Below are 26,141 nucleotides of genomic sequence, written 5' to 3'. Positions count from 1 at the left end.
AAATCCCGTTGTGTTGTAAGAAAGGATGGGGAGAGATAGTGCTGAGATTAGATGGACTGACTCAACCACTATGACTTAATGGGATGTCTTGCCCCTGGTGGCACCTTCCCCGTGAGCTCTTCCTTGATCTTGAGACTTGCCCAACCTGGAATCCGCTTGGCATGGCCACGTCAGTCCTAGAGTTGGTGGGACTCTCATCTGGCACCGGTGGGATCCTTCTGCTCAACCTCCCCTTCCTGTTTGGGGTCACTCCCAGTGCAGGCTTGGGTTCCACATCCTAGAGACTGGTGAACACATATGGTTCTTTAAATGTCTTTGTCCAGTATGAGAATCAGAAAAATGAACTGGGAGAGGCTTTACAAATCAGCTGGTTTGACCCATTTGACAGATGAGGAAACAGGCCGGAGAAGATGGAAAGAATTGTCCAAAGGCACAAGTGGCTCTGCCATGACCGGAGCCAGGTCACCTGCCTCCCACCTCTTTCCACAGCTCAGTGCTGGCTCACCAGAGACTAATTCTTTGACGGAATTTTGGAAAGGCCTTGCTCCAGTGCTCCTTGGATCTTTCCTCTCTAAGTAGATGGCAAGCCTGTAAGAAGAGACTTGAAGGCAGAAACAAGGGAATCAGAACTTCCCCTGCACCCAAAGGGCCTAAGAAACTTTTTATTATCTGGAGGTAGAGTAGAGGGAAGGCCAGAGTGGATAATTCCGTTTTTGTTTTGGAAATCATTATGATTATGTCTTTGAAGATCAGCTCTTAAATAATTTTGCTTTTTCTTAGCAATGTTGTGCTCTGTTTTGAGACATGGATTTTTTTTTTCTTCTAGTGTTTCTCTCCTGAGGCAAAGCCCAACACACCTGTCTTTTGTCCACTTCTCCAGCAAATTAGATTTGTCTCTGGGAATGTGTTTGTAACATATCAACCTACTGCAGACCAGCAGAGGGAGCTCCCATGTTGAATTTGCTCATTAGCTATTCCCCACCCCCACCCCCTCCAACCTTTGGCAAAAACTACTTCTTGGTTAACATTTGAGAGATTTCAATAAAAGTTTTAATTAGAGCAAAACTGATCTCAAGCAGACTGCAGCGTTTTGTTTTCACGGTGATGCGATGCTGGAGCTAAGGTGTTATCTCTGACTAAGATTCTGGGTGAGCTGGGCACGGGACACTAAGCCTCCGTGATGTGGGAGAAGGATGCAGGGCAGCACAGGGAGACCTCGTCCCGTGTCTCTTCCTGGGCTCCTGAACCCTCAACAGCTGCCTGTTCGAAGATTCTCGTTCTAGCATCCATTTGTGACACATCTGCCAGGAGGTCTCGCTCCAGCGGGGATGGATGTGTTTTTTCCAGTCTATCTGATCCAGAAGGAGGAGGACCCAGGAGAGACAGGAACTGTCACAGAAAAGGAGCTACGTCATATTTCTGCTTCTCTCCAGCTTCCATCTGTGGTCTGGTGCCAACATCCTCTCCAGTGAAGGTGCTTATTTTCAACATCCAATCCCTTTTTTTTTTTTTTTTTTTTAAGAATAACTGGATGACGTGATAGGACTGTAAGCCTCAGCGCTGCCTTGTCACTTTAGAGACGGAAGAACAGCTCGGTGCAACATCTGAAAAAACGTGCATCCTGCTTACTTTCACTGTCATTGGTAGTTGGCAATGATTCAATATATTATGTGAGTCACTAGGAACAGGAGATGAAGGTTTTGCTCATGAGTTTTAGGAAACTTATAACTCTGAAGAGAACTGACAAATGTTTCTGTCACCTCCTCTTCCCACACCTCAGCTTTTTAAGTCTAGGTTCATTTTTGCCTTTAGTCAGGTTGCTGATGGGGCTGAGAGAAAGTCAATAGAATGAAATGTCCTTGCTCCATTCTAGAAACAATACCGTTTACCCCTGACCAGAGTCACAGGGTTGCGTCAGAACCTGCAGGTAATGAGAGCCGAGAGCCAGTCCTGACTACCTGCTTCATCCTCAGAGGCCTCGTCTGCCCTGAGTAACAGCAGGGCTGCTCTGTGGCTTCTGACTGCAACACATCACCTGCATGAAAGCACAAGGTTTTAAAATCATGACCCAGACTTGGGGCAAGACAGCCCCCTTGGGAGAGCCTTGCGACTCGGAAAAATTTAAAGGTTAAACTGAAAACAAAAATGGATCGTGGGAGAAAGGGAAGAGAGATCCCAGCGGAGAGGTGGCCCTAGGATGGGGCGTGGGTGACCTACCTGCACCCCCACCCCCACATGCAGGCAGTCACTCAGCAGCACTGAGCAGCTTCGGAGAACTGCGTTTGTAAACTTTCTTTTGGAAGCAAATCTCATTAAGCATCTCCTCGGTCATTGAGTCCATCCATAGAGAATAAAGAAGACACAAGGACCCTGAGAGGGGGCATCCTGAGGGAGGCTGGGGGCAGATGTGAGTGTGGACAGAGCGCCGGTGGCGGGGCAGCCACGCTTCCCACACAGGCAGGACTCTGGATGTTCCGCTTCTCCCTCCCATCCAGAGGGCAGTAGCCAGCGCTGTGACAGGGCCCAGGGCCCTAGTGGGACTGGGAACAAAGCCCAGTCCCTCACTAGCCAACCAGCCCCTCCTAGGTAAGGGAGGGGGCTGGGAGACCAGGCACTGCTTCGCCTCTGTTCTTAACCCTGACCTTGTTCTCGAAGCCTGGCTTTCCCAAACATGGACTGTCTGCCTGCAGCCCAGGGCTCGCGCCTCTCCAGGAGACCAGGACTTTGAAGGACTGTGGCCTTGCCTTGGAAGCTATTCAGCTCAAGGCTTTGAATTGTTTTCAGGCCTAAATGAGACTATTAATCCTCTGACGTTTACCTTTCTCGATAAACCTGCAGCTCTATGAAGGTCAGAGTGTGAGGAGAAACCACCCCTTCATTTTTCATTGCCCGAAAGCACCAGCCTTGTCTGGGTCCCTGTTTTGTTTGGCTTTCTGGTCACCTGGAAGCATCTGGCTGGACTCCCATAGGAGACGGGGGCAGGCAGGGCAGGCAGCCTGCTGTGAGCACAGGCCCCCTTTCCTTCCCCAGCCCCCTCCCTCCCCACCTTTTTCCCACCAGCTTCACTGGGCCAGACCTGGCCTGGGACTTGAGCAGGCTGGGACTGGGCAGACACAGGCTCTGCCATTTACAAGCTGTGTGACCTTGACTGAACAAGCACTTCCTTAACCTAAAGGGGGGGCTAATAATCCTTCATGTAAAATGCTTCAAAGTGCCTGGCATACAGTGAGGCCTATTAGTGTGTTAGCCTTTTAAGGAACATTTGTATCTTCAAAGAGAAGAAAGCCTGGGACTAGCTACCCACAAGGCTGAGACAGTTCAAACACGAAGAGCATCTGGCACATCTTGACATTAATGGGGCTGCAGAGTCCTCACAGCTGCACCCAAATCAAGGGCCAGAGGCTGAAAAGACTGAGTGAGGAGCAGGTGAGCAAGGTGAGGCGTCAAAGGACATCACTGAGTAACAGCACCTGCCTGGCCCCTGGCAGCGTGGGCTCTGCAGCCTGTGTCAGTGCTGGGCGAACATGTCACCTGTAGGAAGTTTCCCCCACACCCAGGCCCAGACATGCCTGTCAGAAGAAAACCAGTCCCCGGCAGGAAATAGATCAAGAGTGGAAAACAGCTGAATTCCCAGAGAGACGAAGGGGTTCAAGTGTGTTGTCCCTGAATTCTCCAGCTGCCAGTGACCCAGCCTCTTCCCCTCTGGGCCTTCTAGCTCCTTCTTCCACGAGGATCCTGCCGTTTCCAGGCAGTGGGGTTCCATTTTGTGCTTGGGGTGAGGGTGGAGAGAGATTATTCTCTTCATAGTCCTGTGGCCAAACCACAGGGGAGCCAGCGCCCCACCAAGCAAACACTCCCTTTTTACCTTCTCTGTCCCACCAGTCCTGTCCCTTCCCCTTCCCTCCTCTGCTCTTTGGTATTTGGAGAGCTAAGGAGCCTCTTAATAAGGCCAAGACACAAACCTCAGCCCTGCCCTCACTAGGCCTCTCAGAAGCTGCCCCAAACCATTGTTACAGAGTTGTTGGGGATAATTGTTCCTTTCAAAGCCAGAGCTGTGGTGCCCATCCTGGGCAACTTTCAGCTGCAGCCCCGGGTCAAACTCACCATTGCTGAACCTGAGGAACAGCTTGGGGGGAGGGGGGAGACCACTGCAGGACCGCCTTCATTTAGTGCCCTGTGTTTTCCAGGTTTCTGAACCTTGTTCCACTTTCTTCTGTGAATGGCTAAACTCTCTAGATCCTTCATCTGTCCTCTGGTTGACAGGATGGTGCAGAGGGCCTGGCACATGATCAGACTCTGTATTTGAAATCGAACAGGCTGGTTTTAATGACAATTTCCGTCCATTCCGCTGACTCCAGAATCTTAGGCAAGTTTTCAGTAACCTCACAGAGCTTCAGTTTCCTCATCTGTAAGGAGGAAGAATGAACACTTTTCACGGGCTGGTTTGAGGGCAAGAATGAAATGCTTGGCCTAGAGTAGTAATTACTATTAAAACAGCTCTGCTGTTTCCTCTTTTGGGGTCACAACTTCCTTGGGCATGGCCCAGAGCTCCCCCTTTGCAGCTTAACAAGCAGTTAGGATGCAGGGACTCGGGACTGATTACCCGCCAAGAGAAAAAGGGTCCAGGCTTTATTCTTCGGTAAAGAAGAGAAGCAGCTGGCACCAGGGCAGGAAGGCAGCTTGTGGCTGTAGTGCATGCGCGGACGTGAGGCTCAGGTTGGGCCTGCTGGCCGTCCACCCAGGGTTTGGAGCCTCCTTGGGTAAGAAGAGGCACCCAGATACCATCCACAAATGTGTGAATCCCAGCTGCTTCAGAAACAAAATCAAGGCGACGAAGAAACTTTGGAATCATAAAAGGTAGCCTCCATAACAAGAAAGTGAACTCCTTGAAGAAAACCAGTTGTGACAGGTAAAAAGGAAAACCAGCTCCAAATGGGATCATGTTTTATTCAGGATTTGTGCTGCCGGTGGGGAAGGCCAGAACTCGGTGTCAGGATGGGAAAGTGGGACGCCCCAACTTCAAGACTCCATCCACTCGGCCACGAAGTGCTTCTCACTTCACTGAGCTCAGCTCCTGGGACCTCTAATGGCCCTTGATAGCAAACATAGTTAAAAATTAACCGACTGACAGAATTAAATATGGATGACAAGCAGCCACTGTGGACTTAATCTGACACAGGGTGTTACACGCCTGGGTGCCCTTGACCCAAGCCGCGTCTTGAGTGAACTTGTGGGATGTCTGAGCACATTTCACATGCCTGTTTGGAAGCAAGAGCCTCATTTGTGCTTAGGACAGACAGAGTCTAAAAGCCCCAGAGAGAAAATTATCCCTGCAGGCTCATGTTTAATTAAGCCCAGCTTGATTGGGCTTAGCTGGAGATGTTCACAGGCCTGGGCTCAGCCTTTAGCACTGTCCCACCACTGTTCAGCCTGGGAGATCTTGTGAGGTCATGGGGCTGGGCTGGGCTTCCTGGGCCAGGATATTCTTGCTCAGGTGGCTCAGGTGTCAGACTTAACCTTTGGGCCAGTTCACATAAATCTTGACTTTTTGTGTGGATAATGGCAGCCAGCTTGTTCAGTTGCCCTGGGCCAGAAATAGTAGGTGCTAGGAAAGAATGCTGATTGCAGTCTGTGCCCTCCAGGTCTGCTCAGAAAGAGTCTGTGGGGATGGATGTTCCTTAAAGAGTGTGCCTCTTGAGGTAGAGAAGGACCTGGAAAGTGTTCTGGGTTTGGTGAGTGCTTTATTAGCAATGGGGAGGGTTGCTATTTAAAAGAATTCCTAAAATCAGTTCCATAAACAGGATCATCTTTTTGAATTGCCGATCATCACTCCAGTCCATCTGGTGAGTTTGGATTTTCTTAGGCCAAAGGATGCTTCTGGCTTGGCAGCCTCTCTCAGCCTGGCCACCTGCAACAAAGTTTCCTGAGGCACTTGACGTGCTTTATTTGGTGGTGCTGCTCAAGAGCAGACCCTTAGATTTGGAGGCAGTGGGGCAGGCTTGATTATTATTAAATAATATGGTGGCCATTAGCTCAATCCTGGAAAAGGTCTGGCAGGGCATTCAGGCCTCCTTCTTGGGGACAGTGGTAGAAACCTACCTAAGAACATCCAGGTCTTAAAGGAGGCAGCAGGGGGAGTTCCCATGGTGGCTCTGTGAGGATGCGGGTTTGATCCCTAGCTTCTCTCAGTGGGTTAAGGATCCAGCATTGCCACCAGCTGCATTGTAGTTTGCAGATGTGGCTCAGATCTGGCGCTGCTGTGGCGAAGGCCAGCAGCTGCAGCTCCGATTAGACTGCTAGCCTGGGAACTTCCATGTGCCGTGGGTGCAGCTGCAAAAAGAGAAAAGCAAAAGGAGAGAGAGTTTGGTTCGAAGTATGGTGCTGGGAAATCTGCATTCAGGTACAGTACCTGCAGGCGGCAGGGTAGGAAATCTTCACTGCTCCTTACAGATTTAACATCCAGGGTGCCGGCTGGTCCGGTGATCTTCCAGCTCTAATTAGTTTTGTTAAAAGCTGAGAACTTGGATGCCCTGCCTCAGCCTTCTGGATCCTCCATATGTCCTTACCAGAAGCGCCCTTCCAGACCAGCATTTCTCAACAGTCACAGGCACTAATAGCTCTTATGCAATAATATAGATTCTGGAGTTCCCGTTGTGGCTCAGCGGTAATGAACCCAACTCACATCCATGAGGATGTGGGCTTGATCCCTGGCCTTGCACAGTGGGTTAAGGATCCAGCGTTGCCATGAACTGTGGTGTAGGTCACAGACTTGGCTTGGATCCCACATGGTCGTTGCTGTGGGAAGAAAAGAGCTGAACCAATGGATGTTTATTAATAGTATCTCCATGAACTGAGGCAGCCACCTGGTAAGCACTTCTCATGACTGTTTCTAAAAGCAGTTGGATGATGGGAGTTGTCGCTGGCAAGGGGGTAGTACCATGCAAATTACTACTCTTGGAGCTTTCCCCTGTACTCCTCACAGACCATTGTAGAAGGACTAATGATCAGACAGGTCTTCCTCCCTGGAGTGCATTCAGTGTCTTCCTGTCCTTGGCCCTGCTACTAGGGATGTGAAGTTAATAGGTATTTTAACCCTCTGGGCCTTGGTTTCCTCATCAGTAAATGGAAGAGGGTGGAAATTATCTGTATGGGTACCTACTCCTTTTTCTAACATTCCACTTCACTTCTGTTCTAAGTGATTTCTTTTCCTGGCTGCTCTCCTGTTCCATCTGTCACCAGTCATCGGAGCTGGTACCATGCTAAGATGTTGGAGACTTCAGGCTTACCACTGTGGGGCCACTGCATCTGAAAGGAATATTCCTGAAGAAGTGGGACGGTGGATCTCAAACAGTGCCCTTGGCTAGTGAGTTGTAGCAGTAATAGCTGTCAGCATCTCATCCTCGTGGAGAAGCATCCCAGTCTCTTCCATGTTGCTTATTCATGCTTTTGTCACAAATCTGTGTGGCAAGCTTAGCAGTCTCTGGACACAGTCAATGTCTGTATGTATGAGTTTGGATCATATATATTATGTTAGAGGTTCTAGCAGGGACTTCAGAAGCCTCCAGAAGTGCTTGCAAGGTTGTGAGCATGCAGGTGTGTGTGTGGTGTGTGTGTCGAGCACACGTGGGTTATTCCGCAGACGGGACCATTGCCTTACAAGGAAGGCCAGCCATGTAGATTTCATCCCTGCCTAATTGTCCCTGCAGCCAGAGCCCGACAATTGCGGGTTTCCTCGGTGTTTAGGACACGGCTCAAGCAGCCCCTAGGCAGTGGGCAGGAGTGGCCACGAGTGACCCGAGGCCAAAATCCACCACAGAACAGGCAGTCTGAGCGGGTGTAAGGCTGAACCTCGTTTCTCTTAGAGGGCAGCAGTTATGAGCGCAGAAGGGCTTGTTCCCCGGGGCGGGCCGTCGGCTCAGGTTTTGCACCCTGAGCTCTGGGTCTCTGTCCCCTGCACATGCGTAGGAACATAGCGCACTAGGCCACCTGCTTTCCGCAGGGAGGTGGGCGTGGCTGTGTCTTGTGAGCTGGACCCAGGCGGCCTAGGGTGGCTGTGGGAGGCAGCAGGAGCAGAAGTGTCCGAGCCAGGCGGCACGAGAGGGATGGGTTTCGGGGCCTGACTTTACTCCGTTGCCACCACATCCTTCTTGAGCATCAGCCAGCCAGCCGGCTTGCATTCACCCAGAGGTCACCCCGAGGCACAGGTCCCCTCCCCTCCCCCAGGCAGGGGCACCCAGGAGGGAGTGAGGACTGTATGTGAGTGGACCAGGCCAGAGAGGCTGGAGCAGATGCGCGGGAGACAAGGGCTTCCTTCTTGCAGTCACTGCACCGAAACAACCATGGCATCCACTCCGCGGCTCTCCTCTCCCCGTGTCTCCTCTGAAACACCAAGTGTCTTGGCCTCCTTGGGCTCAGCGCCCCAGCCCCACACCTAGGCAGCACCAGCCGCACCACCGCGCTCCCCCTACCCCGGTGCACACGCACCCATCCCCCCCTCCACTGTGTGTTTAGGTTCCCAGCCCCCCACCTGCCACGGGGCCGTGCCCCCGCCCTCTCCTTTCCCACCTGTCTCAGGAAGGCAGCTCCAACTCTGCCCTTTGCTTAGTGAGCTCGTGGATTCAGATGCACAAGGCCATAAGCTGGGGGTAGGTACCAGTTTTTTCTTTGAGTCTCTCTCTGTCTTCCTCCCCTTCCTCTTTCCTGCTCCCCCTCCTCTCTGCTCCCTTCCTGCCTCCCACATCTCCCCTCTTTATTTCTCTCTCCTTTGTCCTGCATAACCCCCTAAATTCCCAGAGTGATGTGTGTTTAGTCTAGCAAAGCTTTTGGTCCCTTGTCTCTTTAACTGCTGTGAGTGTTGAAAGAACTCTGGCTCTGCCTTAAATGAGCTTCAGGACCTGCTGGTGGCTCCCACGAAATACAGCTTTGCCCTCTCATGATACAGAGCTCCACCTTGGCTAGTCATCTTGTTTCTAGTAATACCTGATGTGCTCCCTGCCCCTGCAGGTCACTAATACACAGCAGACCCAAGGGGCCCCCAGAGGTGGAGTCCTGTGTAGGCAGAAGCTCAGAATGCATCCTTGGACTCTTTAAGTCCCTCTTAACGGAGTAAGTGAGGCCAGACACTTCTATTCCCTCTGGGGATAGAGTCCCCCAGTGTGGCCCCTTATCCTGCAGGGACAGCCAGAGAGGGAATAGCCACTGAGGGAGACCTGTGTGGTAAAGAAGGAACTCTGCAGACTCCTGCAAATGAGCCAGGGGCAAAGGCCAGGGTACCATTGATTGCTCTCTAGGACCCATTCCTAGATAGCCCAGCCTCAGGATCAGTCAGAGCTGGTAGAGCCTGAGCACTGGATTCTGACCCAGCCCCAACCCCATGGGACTTATGACCATGGTGGACATCATTGCAAATACCCAGACCTCATCCAATTCCCAACCAGTTCCGCTCAGGTAAGATGAGCCAGAAGGTTTCTGTCAGTGCCTCAGGCGCCGGCACTTCCATGTCAGCTGGCGTGCAGCTTCCTCTGTTTATGCTTTGGAGATACAAACAGGATGCTATATGAAAAAAAGGGGGTTATGCTACAAATTTAACCACTAACACTGATTTGCCAGGGTAACATTCCCCCCAGCATCCCATTCCACCAGAAACACTCTCATGTGAGCTGGTTTGGGCCAGACCCAGATAAAGAGCAGTCTTCCCCCTGCCATGCTAGGCGGACACCACCTCCCAGCGGGGCCACCCAGCCCTCTGCTGTGCTTCTCCCTGCACTGCTTTCTGTGTTGCTTATGGGCTGGTGGAGAGCCTGCTCAGTGTAAAAAGAAGCAGCAATAAACAGGCTTCTCTAGCCTCTACCCAGAGGTTTACGGGCAAAACAGACAGTGCTGGTAGGTGGAGTGAACGTCTGTTAGAGCCAAAGCACACACACTCTTTTGTTTGTTTTTCCTGTTTTCTTCAGTCAGAGACTGGGAGCATTCTGCCAAGTGCAGAGCATCACAATCCTTTTGTGTTTGGGGCCTGGCCTTGCACTTTGGGAACCTAATCGGAAGAGGTGGGGCAGCCAGGCGGGCAGAGGGCTCAGTGCCAGACATCCCAGAGTGCCAGAAAGCCAAGATCCTTTTCTAAAAGGACAGGACCAGAAGGTCCAAGCCACCCTGGCCAGACCACTGGTCTGGATGGTGTCATGGACCGTCCCTTCCTTGTCACAGCAGATACGTGTTTCCACACAATGCTCAGGAAGCCACTGGGCGGCCTATCCCCCAGCCCAGGTGTTGCTGAGTCAGTGCGGAAAAGAGAGGTCACTGGACCAGGTTTTAGCCCAGCAGCAGCTGTGACTTGAGAAGGGGGGTGGGAGCAGGAGGAGCCACTGGGCCCCGGGTGCTAAGTCAGGGGGTGCATTCCTGAGAGCTCGGCCTTGTGCTCCGAAGGGGGTGTGGAGGATTTCTCAGGATGCTGTTCTAATGCTGTTCAGCCCCAGGGGAGACAGCTGCCCAGGCAGGGGTGCTTGAGCACCACCTGGGAACTGGGAAGGGGGCAGTAGCCTGGCAGGATGCCCTATGAGGGGTGCAGACGTGCCCCGGAGCCCAGGTTCACAGCCTTCTCCCCACATGTCTTTCCAGATGCGCTGGCTCCCTCCGTCCGAGGCTACTTCTCAGGGCTGGAAGTCCCGTCAGTTCTGCTGAATACTGTGTAAGTACTCGGTTTTAATGAGAACCGTGTCCAGGGCCTGGGTGAGCACAGGACCGAGCAGACGTTTGGTCACTGGGCAGCTCTCATCCTGCATTGGCGCCCACACCTTCTGCACTTGCAGGGGTCATCCAAGGTCATTACACTTAGCACCCCAAGAGCGCCTTCGGGGCCATACGTCTCTCCAAGAGATTTTCACTTGGGACTGAAGGAGAAGTGAGGGATACGAACTGGAGAACTGGGATCCTGGCCCCCTCCCCCAAACCCCCACATGAATCAGGAAGTGACATGACTGTTACTCACCTGCTGCCAGCGTGAACAAAACCTTCCTCAGGTCACAGACCTAAGTCATCTACTGACGTAGCGCCTGAGAGTGGGAATCCTAGAGATTTACTTCTGTACATGCCCGCCTGTCTGTCAGAACTTGGGATAGTTCTTTCTAAATCACCTAAATGGTCTTTACAGAACACCTAATGTCCTTACGAAGGTACACAGTGTGCTGCTTCCAATAGGCTTTCCTTAAAGTTTCTTGAGGGAAACTATCCCAAGTTGGCATTTGCGCCATTTCTTCACAGGCCCAACCTTGCTTCAGGGAACTACCAAATGATTTGTTTTCCTGTAAATGTAGAATTGCTGTCACATCCCAAACACCACCTGTAATTCAGTATCTTGCCCAAATTCCTGTGAAGTATAAAGCAGTGTTGTTCTGAACTCTAATTTGGTGTGTGAATTTGGAGAGTCTGCCCCGCATCTTTGAAATGTTACTGTCCTACACTCAAATCTTCTCTTTATGTCATTCCTTCACAAGACAGGAAGAAAAATGGGAATAGGGAGAGACCGGACTTCATCCAGTTAGAAACGGCACAGAGGCCATGGAAAGTTGTTATGTATCTCTCCCTAACACTCCTCAAGGAAAGCTTCTAAGATAAATTCTTTCTTTCTTGTCTTTTTTTTTTAGGGCAGCATCTGCAGCACATGGAAAAGGTCCCAGGCTAGGGATCAAATCAAAGCTGTAGCTGCCAGCCACAGCCACACCCACAGCAACTCAGAATCCAAGCCACATCAGCAACCTACACCATAGCTCACGGCAGCACCAGCTCATTAACCCACTGAGTGAGGCCAAAGATTGAACTGGAGTCCTCATGAATACTAGTCAGGTTCCTTACCACTGAGCCACAGTGGGAACTCCAAAGGTAAATACTTTAAAATGTTCTATTTCTTCTTCCATAATACTGAGTCTCATGTGCCTTTGTTAGATCACTTGAGGCCATTGAGATTCTTGAGGAGGAGGTATCATGAGGGGAGAAGCTGGCCTCTAGTTGATGCTGATTCAGCTCAAATGGAGAGCTGTCTCAGACAGCTCACAGGGAAAGCATGGAGGAACAGTAGATGCCCAGGCTGGCCTTGTGCAGGTCAGAGCCCTCCCACTGAGAAAGAAGGAGAATGCTGAGTAGTTCTGGGCTTTCTTTTCTTTTTTTTGGTGTTTCTCTCTTTTTTGTAGCCACACCCACAGCATGTGGAAGTTCCCAGGCCAGAGATGGCACCTGCATCACAGCAGTGACCTTAGCTGCTGCCGTGACATTCCTGGATACTACTGTGTGCCATAGAGAACTCCCCAGGGTTTATTTTCCACATGCAAGTTGCCCTGTTAAGCTGAAGTCTCCGTTGGTGGCTCATGTCACCTTCATTTCAATTTCCAGGGGAACTGCTGAGTGCAGATTTCATTTGCTGAAGTTCTCAGTACTGTAAAAGGTCAGTGTTCCCAGAGAGCTCCAGTCCTAGGTCAGAAGGAAGGCTTCTTCATCTAAAGGAAGGGCTTCACCAAACAGGAGGATTGGCGATGGGTATTAGAGCACCAGAGATCCCAGAAAGGTATCAGAGTGGCCAGTTGACCCACATCCCAACTGGTCAGGATTCTTTCTCTGGCCATGGAAATAAATAAGGTGAAGGATAACATTTTTACTGCTTTAACACTTCAGAGTTCCCTTGTGGCACAGTGGGTTAGGTATCCGATGTTGTCACTGTAGTGGCTTGGGTTGCTGCTCTGGCATGGGTTCAGTCCTTGGTCTGGGGATTTTCACATGCCATGGGTGCAGGGGGGAGAAAAAAAAGAAATCAAGGAGTTAGGATTATAGCTGTTCATCCCCTAACTCATGTTTCTGAGTGTGATCAGAGAGCACTTGTCCTTAGATATAATTGTGGGCAGAGCCTTAGATGCTTCCAAGGTTGAAGTTAAACAGATTTCCTTACCAAACTATTCTCATAACAATATGAGCATTGTCGGAGTTCCCTGGTAGCTCAGCAGGTTAAGAAGCTGGCATCATCACTGCTGTGGAACTTCCACATGCTGTGGGTATAGCCAGAAAAAAACCTCATGCATATAATCCTTGGACAGTAGTCATCTGTTAACACTCGTTACTAATCTGTGATGACAGGGGAAACATCAGGATTCTTTCCTTAAAGCTACTTGGATTCATCCCTCATTATGAAATTACGTTTTTCTGTGTGTGTTAAAGTACCCTTTTAAAATGAAATGGTAATGTCAGTGAATAACAGTTGTATTTCAAATGTCCTTTTTTAGGAAAACAGTCAGCAGTCCATGGTAGATACCTAAAACGTTCTTTAAAATATTTTACTATTTTGTGAAATTTTGAAATTGGCTATTTAAGGCAGACTTTTTGCCCCCTGAAGATACAAATTTTATGCTTTGAGATACACTCTGGAGTCCTCTTTAGGTCCAGAATCACCTAAGTCCATCCTCCATATCCATACACCCATAACTTTATTTTTCTTTTTTGGCGGCCCCACAACATATGGATTTCCCCAGGCTAGGGATCCAACCCCAGCCACAGATGTGGCAATGCCAAATCTTTTAACCCACTGTGGTGAGCTGGGGATTGAACTTGCATCCTGGTGCTGCAAAGAGGCTGCTGATCCCATTGCGCCACAGAGGAAACTCCAGCCCATAATTAATTTTTAAACTTAAGGTATATATCCCAGCCATTGTTTCTTTGTTCAGAAAAGCCTTAGTCACTTCCTTGTGTGGGGACCTCCTCCATTACTGGGTGACACTGGTCTAGCACTGGCATGTTGCATGGCTCCAGAAGGCACTGTTCCCATGCACCTCTCCCTTCCATGACAGTGCTGATCTCTTAATTTTTGGAGGCTGGGAGGTATTCATATAGAGGTGTCAGGGATAAGGAATCTAGAAATTCTGAAGCTCCTGAAAGAGCTCTTGGGGGTGGAATGCAGATCTGGCATTTAGCATGAGCTGCTAGTCGAGGGAATTCATGAGATTGGAAGGGAGGTCAGGCAGCCAGAAGCTGGAAGCTCACCTTGACAGAAGGAGTCGTCAGCTTGTTCAGAATGAAGAGTGAACGGGAGCCCAGGAAGGGCTGTGTGAGGTGTTTGGTCTGCAGTGTCAAATACTGTAGGAAAGCTGAGTAAGGTGTTGGCGGTTCCAGTTGGCCAAAGATGGCAGTGGCATAAGGCCTAAGGACAGATCCTGTTTTAAGCCTTGAACAGAGCAAAGAGAAGACAGGATCGTTAAGCAGTTGAATAGATGTAGATCCATCCCCGTCCGAGATCCAGAAGCAGTGTGTCCTCCAGAGAAGGCCTGGCAGTGGCTCCCTGACTCCTGAAGTACTTAGGACAGTCTGCAGGCTCTGCATAAAGATATGGTGTCTCCTGGGGGAGGGGGTCTTCAATTGTCCTGAGGTGAACTTGGGCCTTGGGCCAGGTCCTTCCTTGGGGTCTGAAGGGAGTGGAGGAGAGGGGGTGGTTAGAAGGAGAATAGGTCATTGAACTCATGACCCTGCATTTGGGGTTAGAACTCTGGTCTCCCCCCACCCTCCTCCTGAAGTTAGACCAGCTCAGTATGGATCCATGATTCAGGCTCCTCCTGGTCTCTTGGATCAAGTCCAGGACAGCTCATCATCCAGGCTGTGTAATCGTAGGGAAACGTAAGTGAGAATGGAAAACAGTGATGCTGGTGAAATAAGAGAAACATTTTTTTTTTTTTTTGTCTTTTTGCTATTTCTTTGGGCTGCTCCCGCGGCATATGGAGGTTCCCAGGCTAGGGGTCGAATTGGAGCTGCAGCCACCGGCCTACACCAGAGCCACAGCAACGCGGGATCCGAGCCGCATCTGCAACCTACACCACAGCTCATGGCAACGCCGGATCGTTAACCCACTGAGCAAGGGCAGGGACCGAACCCGCAACCTCATGGTTCCTAGTCGGATTCGTTAACCACTGCGCCACGACGGGAACTCCAAGAGAAACATTTTAGAGCAAAATTGGTTTCTTGCAAAGGGCAAATGGCACCACTGGTCCATGTGACTGTCCTGCTTCCATTGGAAGGGGCTTTCTCCCCACGGAAAAATGGCACTAGAATAAAACGGGAGCAGGAGTGACCTCTGCTCTCAGGCATAATGACCTATATGCAGACTGACCATCATTGGCATAAAGAAAGATATCAGAAGAGTGGTCGTTTGAAGGGTTACAAGTGTGCATCACTACACAGGATTTTGCCCATGGTCCAGCCTTGTGGTGGAGAAACCCAGAACATATGATAATGGTGGTGATTGATCAGTTTCCCAGATGTGTTGAGAACAAGAAAGCAGGTGTGTAGTCATTCCTTACAAGGAATGAGGGTTTTAGGGTTTTGCTTGTGGAGTATTCAAATGTAGTTAAATAAATCAGGGAGGAAAAAAGGGAAGAAAGAAGAGTCAGAGTGGATGTGGGAGGATGTTCTTCAAGAACTTATGAAACTTCACTGGCCAGGGGCCAAGACCACAGCCTAGAAATTATAAGCACATGTCGTTACAGCCTCACCAAATTAAAGGAGAACATGGCAAGAGATGACAAGGCTGGAATTTGAAGCTGTTTGTTCCTTTTGTTTAGTTTTGGAGAGGAATGGCCTGGTCTGTCTTTGGCTGTGAGTGCAAGGGCCTTGGGGATGCGGCCATCGTCCAGAGAGCCCCAGGTGCTGAATATCAAGGCAGAGCATGGAGCTTAGCAGGGCAGGAAAGGCAGACTTCATGGCAGCCCAGGCGGCTGCTGTGGCTCCTGCAGTTACTCCTGCCTTTTCCCTAGAAGGGACCCCAAGGCCATTCCTTTCCCCTCTATGATTCAAGGTCTCTAAATCACACTGGAGTTCATTAATGCAATGATATTCAGTGAACATCTGCAGCGTATAAGGTACTGTTCTGGGTACTGAGTATATAGTGAGCAAAAGCAGACAAAACCCTTGCGTTTGTGGTGCTGACATTCTGTAACAGGGAGAAAGAGGGTAATAAAATAGTAAAGTAAACACGGTAGGTCAGGTCAGATGGGGGAGAAGGACTAATGGAAAAGAGCAAGACGAAGAACGAGGGCGGATGTGAGGGGTCAGCAGGTGCATCATGGTACACAGAGCAGAGATGAAAGCTCTTCCAGATTTATATGGGGTTGCTTTTTCAAAACAGACCTCCCTTATGTTTAGAGAATAATTTAACTTCTCTAATCCTCTTTTTGCCTCCCCTTTTGTTAAATCAAAGTAAACGGGTTTGAGCTGGGTAAGGCAGTGCAGGCAGTGGACTGGCCTTTCCCTTCAGGAGGTCGCCACGTGCCCTGAGCACCAGGGACGGTTCTGCTTCCCCTGTGAGTTAAAAAGAAAGGACTGGAGTTCCCACTGTGGTTCAGTGAGATCAGCAGCTGGGACATAGCACAGTGGGTTAAGGATACGGCATTGCCACAGCTTTGGCATAGGTCGCAAATACAGCTCAGATCTGGTCCCTGGCTCGGGAACTCTGGTCCCTGGCTCTAGTCCCTGGCTTGGGGAGGCCAAAAAGGAGCAGGCGGCAGTAACCAGCCTGAGAACCTGCCTCCTGCCAGAAACTGGGGTGGTGGCGTTGCTTCCAGCCTCTTCCCATCCTCCAGGTTTTGTAAGTTAAAACACATCTGGCACCTACTGAGCTCATCTACAGACTGTTGTGACAGCCCAGTGCAGTCAGAGCCGTGACCCCCACCCCCCTTATCCACAATCTGTTTCTGTGAGTCTGGCTGGGAGGTAAGACCCCTGAGCACCTGCACCTGGAGAGCTGCCTGCCTGGTCCTTGGACCAAGTTCAAAGAGCTCGGCCAAGTGTTAAGATCAGGACACTGATTCTCAGGGCCTCCATGGTTGTAGGGCAGGGCCACCTACAGGAGCCCACCCCCACCTCTACCGTCAGCTCCCTGCTTGGCTGAAGACAGAGATTCAGAAGGCCTCCATGCCCACCATAAAGATGAACATTCTTGGAATTTGCTCTGGTGATTGTTTTTTTTCATTTTCTTTTTTTTTTTTTCCTTTGTAGCATATGGAAGTTCTCAGGCTAGGGGTCAAATAAGAGCTGCAGCTGCCTGCCTATGCCACAGCTAGGACACCACCAGATCCCAGGCACATCTAGAACCTAGATCTAGAACACCGCAGCTCACGGCAACACCGGATCCTTAACCCACTGAGTGGAGCTGGGGGTGGAACCCACCACAACGGGAACCTAGCCACAACGGGAACTCCTCCCTCTGGTGTTTTGTGTTCTCAGGGTGTCTGTGTAGACTCTGGCCCCCGCGTCTCTCTGCATACCCAGTAAGCCCAGTGTGCAAATCAGTGCTTCTGCCTGATGTCATAATTGCAAAGAGCAGCTCAGTGCTCATAGGAATCTCGGATCTCAGGACTTAAATCAGTGGTCCTGAGTCATCCTGATTAGCTTAAGCCCAGAGGCTGAGAGGAATCTGGTCAGCAGTGTGATTCCTTACATGACAGGCATCCTAAAAATGCAGCCCTGGTCTGACCGCCCAGGAGCTCCCCCCCCGCCCCCGCCCTCCTCCCAGGTCTGCTGCTGGCCTGCTCTTGGCAAGTGCAGACACTGCAGGGAAAAGTTGGGTGAACTGATAGCTTTCATTTGCAGAGGTGAGCATTTATTTTCCTATCCTCAAATAACCCAACTTTTACTAGGAGACTGGAATCACATCTACTCATCTTTTAATGTTTGTATAATGAAATTCTGGGGAAATTTGTCTTTTCCTAATCTGAAAAGAGTCAGCTGTACCCTGAGAAGGTGATCTTTCCCCCAGCCTCCCCTGATCCCAGAGGTGATGTGAGCACAGAAACAGGCTCCCCGCAGCACCTGGGGGTGGGGGGACTCAGGCCAGCAGGACATCCCAGGCTTTGCACAGTGCTCACAGGCAGGAGGGTGCGCAGAGAACCAGAGAGATGTTAGCAGGGAACAGGGTGCTGGCATCCACGTGCTGGGCCTGGGCTTCCCTCCTCAGCCCCAGGAATTCTTGGTAAATCCATCTGGCCCAGGGCAGCCATGCCTGCAGCCAGGGTAGTAAAAATGTATTGTGTTCTGGGTCTCTGCACTTTATTTCGAAATTCTCAGATCCTGGGACAAGCAGGGTCTGCTTACAAGTGTTTGCTTTGGATTTCTGTTTTCTGGTAGGTGCCTGGTGCAAAGTGGAGCTCATCGTCACCCGTGACGGCCCGGGCTCCCCTGGAGAGCTGTTTCTGTGGCCTCAGGCTGACCAGAGCCAGTGCTGGACTCTGGGGCGGCCCCTGGAGGCAGCTGGGTGTCACACTCTTCCTCTCATCAGGGCCTTGGGTCCTGAACCATTCCTGGCCTGGCTTTTGGATACAGGCCTGGGGATCCAGCTCATGGGGACATGTATGCAGAGGCCCTGTCTCTCTGTGTTCCCTCCCCCACCCATGGCTTATACACTTGTGCCCCGAAGGGCATGCTTTTCTCCAGGTGTCCCCCCCACACACACACACAACTGGGCTCACTGCCAGGGAGTCCCTGGGGGCCACCCTCTGCAGCCAGGACACGTCACTACCAAGAACCCTCTCTCCCTGCTCCACCACATCCCGGCCGCCAGCTCTTCATGCACTGGTGTCATGCCACTCCTGGTGGTCTTGTCCTCTGGACTTTGGTGCCTCTGCCTCGGAGCTAGCTGGTCTGTGAGGCCCCAGAGGAGCCAGCGGCCAGGGTGGGCATCACCATGCATGTTAACACAGCATCTCCTTCTCCACCCCAGGTTCCAGGTGTGTGATGGTGGCTGCAATCTGTCTTGTGGGTATTAACTCGATCTTCAAGTGGCTACTGTTCTTGAGCTGTTCTACAAAACTGGAGCGTGCTGGTGAGTTCCAGGCACTGCTGCTTCTTCAGAGAAGCAGCATGTCCAGGGTGGTGCTCAGCCATGGGAAACAGTGGGGGGAGGACCTCTCCAGGGTTGCAGCAGGTGCCATGAGTTGAGGTCGGCTGCTGTGGGCACCAGTGACCATGATGTGCTCCTCGCTCTCTCCTTCAGCCACCGCCAGCTGAGGGACAGTCGTCCCACAGTAGCAAGTAAGCTCTGCAGCCCCTCGGAGCACAGACCCAGCACTTGTCCTTGCTGGGTGGGTGATGCTGCCCATACCTGCTGATCCAGCAGTTTCTGGGGATGAGATTTCCACCCCAGGGAACTGAAACATAAATGAGATTTTTCCCTTCAAGCCCTGATAAGCATTTTTTTTGTTTTTTGTTTGTCTTTTTGCCATCTCTTGGGCCGCTCCCGCGGCATATGGAGGTTCCCAGGCTAGGGGTCGAATTGGAGCTGTAGCCACTGGCCTACACCAGAGCCACAGCAACACGGGATCCGAGCCGCGTCTGCAACCTACACCACAGCTCACGGCAATGCCGGATCCTTAACCCGCTGAGAAAGGCCAGGGATCGAACCTGCAACCTCATGGTTCCTAGTCAGATTCGTTAACCACTGAGCCACGACGGGAACTCCTTTTTTCTTTTTTTCTTTTTAGGACCACACCACAGCCTATGGAAAGTCCCAGGCTAGGGGTTGAATCCGAGCTGCAGCTGCTGGCCTACACCACAACCCTAGCAGTGTAGGATCTGAGCCACGTCTGCGACCTATACCACAGCTCACGGCAATGCCAAAGCTTGAACCCGTATCTTCATGGATACTAGTCAGACTTGTTTCTGCTGTACCACAATAGGATCCCCCCACCCCCCTTTTTTAAAACCATTTTGGTGGAAATCTTCATAGTATGTCTCTTCTTTTTGATGTATTAATCCAATTATACTGGGTAGAGTGCCCTTACTTGATGATTTGGAGGCATTTTTCTCTTCAGAAATAGGGGGACTGCCCTGGGGCATGACTGAGTTGTAATGGAGTCTCACTGGATTCCTCTAAACTGCAGGGCTTTTCTAGTGGTGGAAGATTTTGGTGACTTGTCTTTTCCATTGATAACCAGCTGTCACTTCTCAGTTTGTCCACTTCTAGCAGGAAGCGTGGTCTCAGAACACTGAGGCAGCGTCCCCAGAGGTGACCCGCCTGCTGGGCACCGTGTGGGGCTTCCAGTCTCTGGAAAGCTTGACCTAGAACAGCAGGAATGCCAGGCGCAGGCCAACAGCAGTTAGGTCTCAGCCCAAATAAGGTGGCAGATTTCATCCCTCTGAAGGGCCTATAAAGATGAGTCAGAACGAGAACAAGATTCCTGCTAAGGACAGAGAACCAGGCAGTTGGGCCTAGGAGATTATTACCGCATTTGGGTAAATAATCTGGTGCTCGGAACACACTTCTCAGTGCCCTCCAGAGGTGCAGGCGTGGGCCTCATCCGGGCTCCTCTGCCTGGACAGGCAGACTTACCAACAAGCACACGTTCTTCCACATCACACAGGGCAGCCAGCAGCTATCCTGCTAGTCCTGCAGCCTGCTTTCTAATTAGTCAGGTTTTCCTTCAGTCATGGTGCTGAATAACGATGCTCACAATATTCTAATTCATGGCACCACTCAGCAGCACTGTTTAAAATTGTTTTTGCCTTCCGCTCTCCTCTGTGGAATTGAAGGACCAATTAAAAGCTACCTATACAGTATTTTGGAAGCGGGTTAGTGATATATATATATATATATATTTTTTTTTTTTTTTTTTTTTTAGAATCCAGTAAATCAACCCAGGCCTAACCCCGCTAGGAAGCAACAAAAGTCAGTGTGTAAGGGCCTGTTGACCCACGGAAGGATAACAGCGGTGTGGCCCTAGGGCGCAAGGTCCTGGGGCGTGGGGAACCAGTAGTGGGGAGAGTGTCTTCAGTCCCAGCCTTATTCACAGTGGGGCTCGCCAGTTCCAGGGCCACTCACTGGTCCTAAGAGTGAAGGAGGCTTTTCTCTCCCCAGAACCCAAGTCAGAGGACACTGCTTCTGGAGATAGGCCTGGGCAGTGATGAGGATGTCTGGCCCCAAGGTGGGGCCTTCTGAGGGTGGGGGCTGGGATCCACACAAGAAACTCTGGGGGTGGAGGTGGGGCGGCAGCGTTAGAATAGGGAGGAGTTTCTGCCTACCTACTGAAGGCTGTTCCCTGGAGGCTTTATAGACTGAACGTTTTTACTAATTAGCTTTTTTATTACAATGAATATTAGCATTTGGTTTTCTTAAAAATCAAGCTGACAGGTATAAAATGAAAACTAAACCACTCTTACTAAAAACCTTAGTCATAGGATGCCCCACATTTATTGGGATTTGGGTGGAAAGAAATATTCCTTACCTGACTTTTGGTAAAAATGAATAAATGTTAAGAGAAGCTCTTGGGGAAGAAATTATTAGTAAATAGGTCAAGTATATGTCAATGGAATGGGGGGAAACAGGATTTTTTTTATTGCTGGCATAAACAGACTCTAATGCACCAACTTACGGCCTTGTGTCAGGCAAGAGCAGCCTGTCCTGTCTCCACATTGCTCCCCCGCCCCCACTGCAGGCAGCCAGCACCTTGACCCCTGCCCATCAGCTGCTGTCCCCAAGTACCAAGGGGCCACATTCTGCCTTCAAATGGGGACAGTCGTGACCTGTTTCAGACCAGACTTTATACACATCTTGTTCCCTTATCACGTTACATGTGTGCCCTAGTTGACCCCCTTTTGGGAAAGGTTGTGAGGAGAGTCTGCTCTCTCAACAGAGCCTAGCCCTCCCCCACCCCCCACAGTGCTGTCTTCCCGGATGTCTTCGCATTCTGTTTAAAATGTCCTTGTTAATACATTCCAGGGTTTGAACTCCGTTCCTAGCTAAACCCCTTTCCTTGTTTACAGGGACTGAAATAGCCACATTTTGACCTTCTGTTCGGTCTGGAACATCTGTGGCAGTGCACACGCATTCTTTTCCCATGTGAGAACTGCACTCACCCAGCACAGTTATGGAAAAGCTCAGGAAGCCATCGACTCACACCCCCTTCCCTGATCTTTTTCAGTCCCAAAGATCAGTCTTTGCACTCAGCCAAGACTGACCGGCCCTGTCCACCTTTCTCTGCTTGGAGGCCCAGAGTACCGTGAAGTCAGGTGGGTGGCTTATGGGAGAGCTGGAGGCATCATCCCATGCCCGGGATCAGCTCTCTGGAGAGGCCGCCCTCAGGCCAGTGAGCAGGGCCCACATGGCCCCTGGGCACAGCCCCCAAGCTCTCAGCCCAGCCCAGGTTTTATCCAGGCAGGCGATCCACATCGCTCTTGTTTCATTTGTCAAAGTGCCTGCATTTTTGCTACATGCAAGTGAGTAAGTCTGGAGTAGAGGGAGGCAGAGATAGCCTTGAGGGAAAAATAATCAAGGTAATCCTTGAGAAAGCCCAGGTGTGGCCTGCACAGTGATAGCTCCTTGTAAGAGCTGAGAGGAGAAAGCCCATAGGCTGAAGGGTCGGGAAAGGTCTGAGGAAGTGGGGTTTTCAACTGGGTTGTGAGGAATAGTAGGGTTTGCATGTTCTGAGTGGTCTCCGCACGCAAGGGAGGAGGCAGGAATAGGGCCAGCATGTTTCTATGGATCATGACGAAGCTGAGGATCTTGGGGAGGCATTGGAGATGTGAGCAAGGTCAAGGGAAATGCTTTAGGAGTCTCATCTTGCTGCCCAAAGCATAATGCAGGGAGAGTCAAGAGGAAGCACAAAACAGGAGAAGCAAACCAAGGTCGTGACACCAGTGTCAGGAAGGGACAGAGTGACCAGAGGGTGCAGATTCGTGTCAGGGACAGAGCCGTGGGAAGGGAAGCTGGAGAGTCTGGGTACAGAGGTGTTGCCTTTGAGGTGGTGGCAGAAACATCCAGGGCAATGCTGATCATAATGGGGAGAACAGCCTGGGATCTGTGGAACCACAAAGCAGCCAGAGCTGGTAACCTGCACTTGCTCAGAGGTAGCCTTTGATCCCTGCTCAGAGCAAGCAGGGCCAGGGGAGACTGTACAGCCGTGTCCGTCCTAACCCAGATGGTCCAGCTGTGGAAGGTGGAATGTTCCTTGCCTGCTCATGCAGTCCTTGAAGGTGGGGCAGCTTTGGTTTCAGGCCTTTGGTCACAGTGTGGAGTCACCACACCCAGTCTCAGCCACTTTCCAGAATGACCCTCCCAGGCCCGTGCTCTGTAAGAGGCTGCTGGTGGCTGCCAGGTCCCTTAGGTTCCCAGAGCCCAGGAGCTGCCCGGTGCTGTCCCTGTTGAACTGTCCCAAAGTGGGAACTGCTGTTCCTCAGAAACTATTTCCCGGAATCAATGTACACAGTTTGGGTTGCTGGTATGTGGCCAAATTTGAGATGACAGGGAACTTGTCACTCTAGGCCTGACAAGCCCAGGGTGTGGAGGAAGGAAACTGGCCTTGTCCCCAGTTCCCGAAGCTGGTTTCCCTCTTCTGTTGACAGAGACTGGGAGGGAGCTGGGGGAGCCACCTGTGGCAGCCAGAGGGCCACGGGTCAGACCTTCGTGGGGGCATGAGGCCAGAACTCGTGAGTTCACTGGGGAACATCAGCTGCTACAGCCCCAAAGATACTGCCTGACCCTTTGGGAAGATGCCCCAAGTCTGGGCATGCTTAGTCCTGCCACCCGGCCAGGGCTGCTTCATGCCAGGCACACCTGGATTGGATCCTGGGAGCCTACAGCCCCACCCCTGCCAGGGCGAAGTCAAGGGGTAGCAGAAGAGATGGCACTTTCCAGAGGGAGTCCTCCTGCTGGTCCTGCTCACTAAGGATCACAGGCCATGTGACCTGCACCAAAGATGGGGTGTGAGCGGTCCTGGCCCACTTAAATAAATCATCTCCCATCCCCTCTGTGCTGGGCACCAGGGGAAGCAAAGGAGTCAAAGTGGGATCTTCAGAGTTCCTGTCATGGCTCAGCAGAAACGAATCTGACTAGTATCCATGAGGATGCAGGTTCAATCCCAGGCCTCACTCAGTGGGTTAAAGATCCGGCGTGCCGTGAGCTGTGGGGTAGGTCGCAGGCGTGGCTCAGATCTGGCATTGCTGTGGCTGTGACATATGCTTGTGGCTACAGCTCCAGTTCGACTCCAAGCCTGGGAACTTCCATATGCCACTGGTGCAGCCCTAAAAAGACAAAAAAAAAAAAAAAACCCCCGCAGTGGGATTTTTCTCAAGAAAGTGATCCTCCTGCTGGAAAAGTTATTTCAGAGAATTCTGAGAAAGTGAAGTAAGGGGCTTCTAGAGCTCAAGTTGGGAGCCTTTCTAAACTGAAGGGCACTCTCATTATCCTAATCATAATAAAATGATGGGCTAGGACTAACAGGTCCAACAAGCTGAAGAGACAGGTGTTACTCTAACATCATAAAGGAGGTTCTGGGTGGCCAAGTCCCTATTCTTCAAAGCAACACCTTCATTTCTCCCTGTGGATTTTTTCATGGTCCATAATAAGTATGTGGTATTTATATTGGGTCTTCTGATTGGTGGCTCACTACTATTTTTACCTATTCACACGGTCATCCAAAAACTAGGCTGTCAAGATATACTGGGTCATAGTTCAGATCCAGCTGGTACCATACAGATCTGGTTTGGATAGGAGTATTAAGAGTGGCCAGTTAGCTGAGTTGGAGAGTGTTAAATATGTATCTTATTTCAGGATTTGCTGCTAAATACACACTTTCCCAAGTAAGTCTGAGGGCAGTGTATGACATCAGTAGTGACAGCTTGCTTCCACATGCAAACACGGAATTCTAGGTTTTGTTTTTTGCTTCTCACTGCCGCATCACGGCATGTGAAAGTGCCCATGCTGGGTGTTGAATCAGAGCTACAGCTGCTGGCTACAGCCACAGCAACACGGATTCCAGCCTCATCTGTGACCCACACCTCATCAGCTCACAGCAACACTAGGTCCTTAACCCACTGACCAAGGCCAGTGATGAGACCTACATCCTCACGGATACTAGTCAGATTCAATTCTGGTGCGCCACAACAGGAACTCCAAAATTCTAGTATTTCTAATTACTTCTGCATCTACCTCTCAGATTTATGTGAGTCTGACAAGAAAACCAGGGATGGGGGAGTTGACGAGAAAAGTGAAATGGATGACAGAGTAAGAGTAGCACTCTTACAGTGCAGCCTTTACCTAAGTGATGAAAATCTAGACACAGGAGTGGGGCCGCATTTCAGAAACTCCTGGGACTAGGGTGGGGACTCTGCCATTGTCTGTCAGGAAGACTCAGTGATTGTCTGAAGCCTTTTTTTTTTTTTCTTTTTTTCCTTGCCACAAAGCAAAACAGCCATGAATGACTGCTTACAACTGCAGGGGAATGAAGTTTTAGAAAGTTTCTAGTAGGGGAGAGAGAGAAATGAAATACACGCTCCCTGTGTAAGGAAAGAGACACCGATGCCCGTGTGAGGTTGGCATGTGCCTCCATGGGACTCACCCAGGGCTGCTAAGCCATGATCTCTGTCCGCTGGCATGTCCGAACAGCCCTGCGCCTGAAGGAAATGCTGCATGCACTTGTGACAGCTGCTCTCCTTACACATTTTCTTTCTGTTTCAGGCTTGAAAAAACCTTGCCCAGTTTTGACCCCTTCAAGACTTTGCCACAGCCTCTATCACACATCTGTTTTTCTCGAAGAAAAAATATAATAAAAGTTTTACTCTTTTACACTGTATAATTGTAAGAAATAGTGTGTTATTTGTGAACGCATGGTCTGACATACATTTCTGTACAGTTTGGAGATATTTTCAAATGAAACATAAAAGATGTCAACGATAAAACCAAGAGAGTGAGTATTTTTATACCAAACCTTTTAAGTATGACAGGATGGATGCTCTTACACTGGGTTGGATCACATATTTTGTGCTTGACTTTTGAATGCTTGTAATTAAAAATGTCTATTTTTTTCCTCTAACATAAGCTGCATGTTTGAGGCATGTTTTTGAGTATTATCAAAATTTCCAGAATCGTATCGTGAATGTACAGACATCTCTTTGCCTGGCCTGAGTCAGGATCCCTTAGCAACGCGGTGTTAGATGTTAGAACTGTGCTTGTGCTGTGCAGACTCCCAGTTCCAGTAGGACATCCCTGCAAGACAATCGAAGCCTCCAGGAGCGTCTATCTGTACCGCAGTTTCCTCACTGGGCTTTGCAGCCTCTCCAGAGGACACCTTTTGAAAGCCTGGCAGCTCCAGGGGTGACTATACAAACAGTAATGCTTAAGTGTTGGGTTTTGC

General features: G+C 50.5%; 1 protein-coding gene across 5 annotated transcripts in view; it reads left to right on the top strand.

The window, feature by feature from the left end:
• Window positions 1-25,580, top strand: part of RBPMS (RNA binding protein, mRNA processing factor) — a 185,795-nt gene extending 160,215 nt beyond the window's left edge. For 2 of the 5 annotated variants that reach the window (XM_047772549.1, XM_047772546.1), the window contains 3 exons: window positions 10,615-10,684; window positions 18,737-18,838; window positions 25,466-25,580. In XM_047772549.1, coding sequence (XP_047628505.1) covers window positions 10,615-10,684; window positions 18,737-18,782 — 116 coding nt within the window. In that variant the 3' untranslated portion in view covers window positions 18,783-18,838; window positions 25,466-25,580. Of the gene's footprint in view, window positions 1-388; window positions 1,070-8,511; window positions 8,646-10,614; window positions 10,685-18,736; window positions 18,839-25,465 lie in introns of those variants that run through there. The other 3 variants (XM_047772544.1, XM_047772545.1, XM_047772548.1) reach the window with 3 other exon arrangements.
• The last annotated feature ends 561 nt before the right edge of the window (window positions 25,581-26,141 follow it).

Source organism: Phacochoerus africanus, chromosome 3 (genome assembly GCF_016906955.1).
Source record: "Phacochoerus africanus isolate WHEZ1 chromosome 3, ROS_Pafr_v1, whole genome shotgun sequence".
NCBI lineage: Eukaryota > Metazoa > Chordata > Mammalia > Artiodactyla > Suidae > Phacochoerus > Phacochoerus africanus.
The sequence above is the reverse complement of the archived record's forward strand: the minus strand, read 5'-3'. Positions and strand labels throughout refer to the sequence as shown.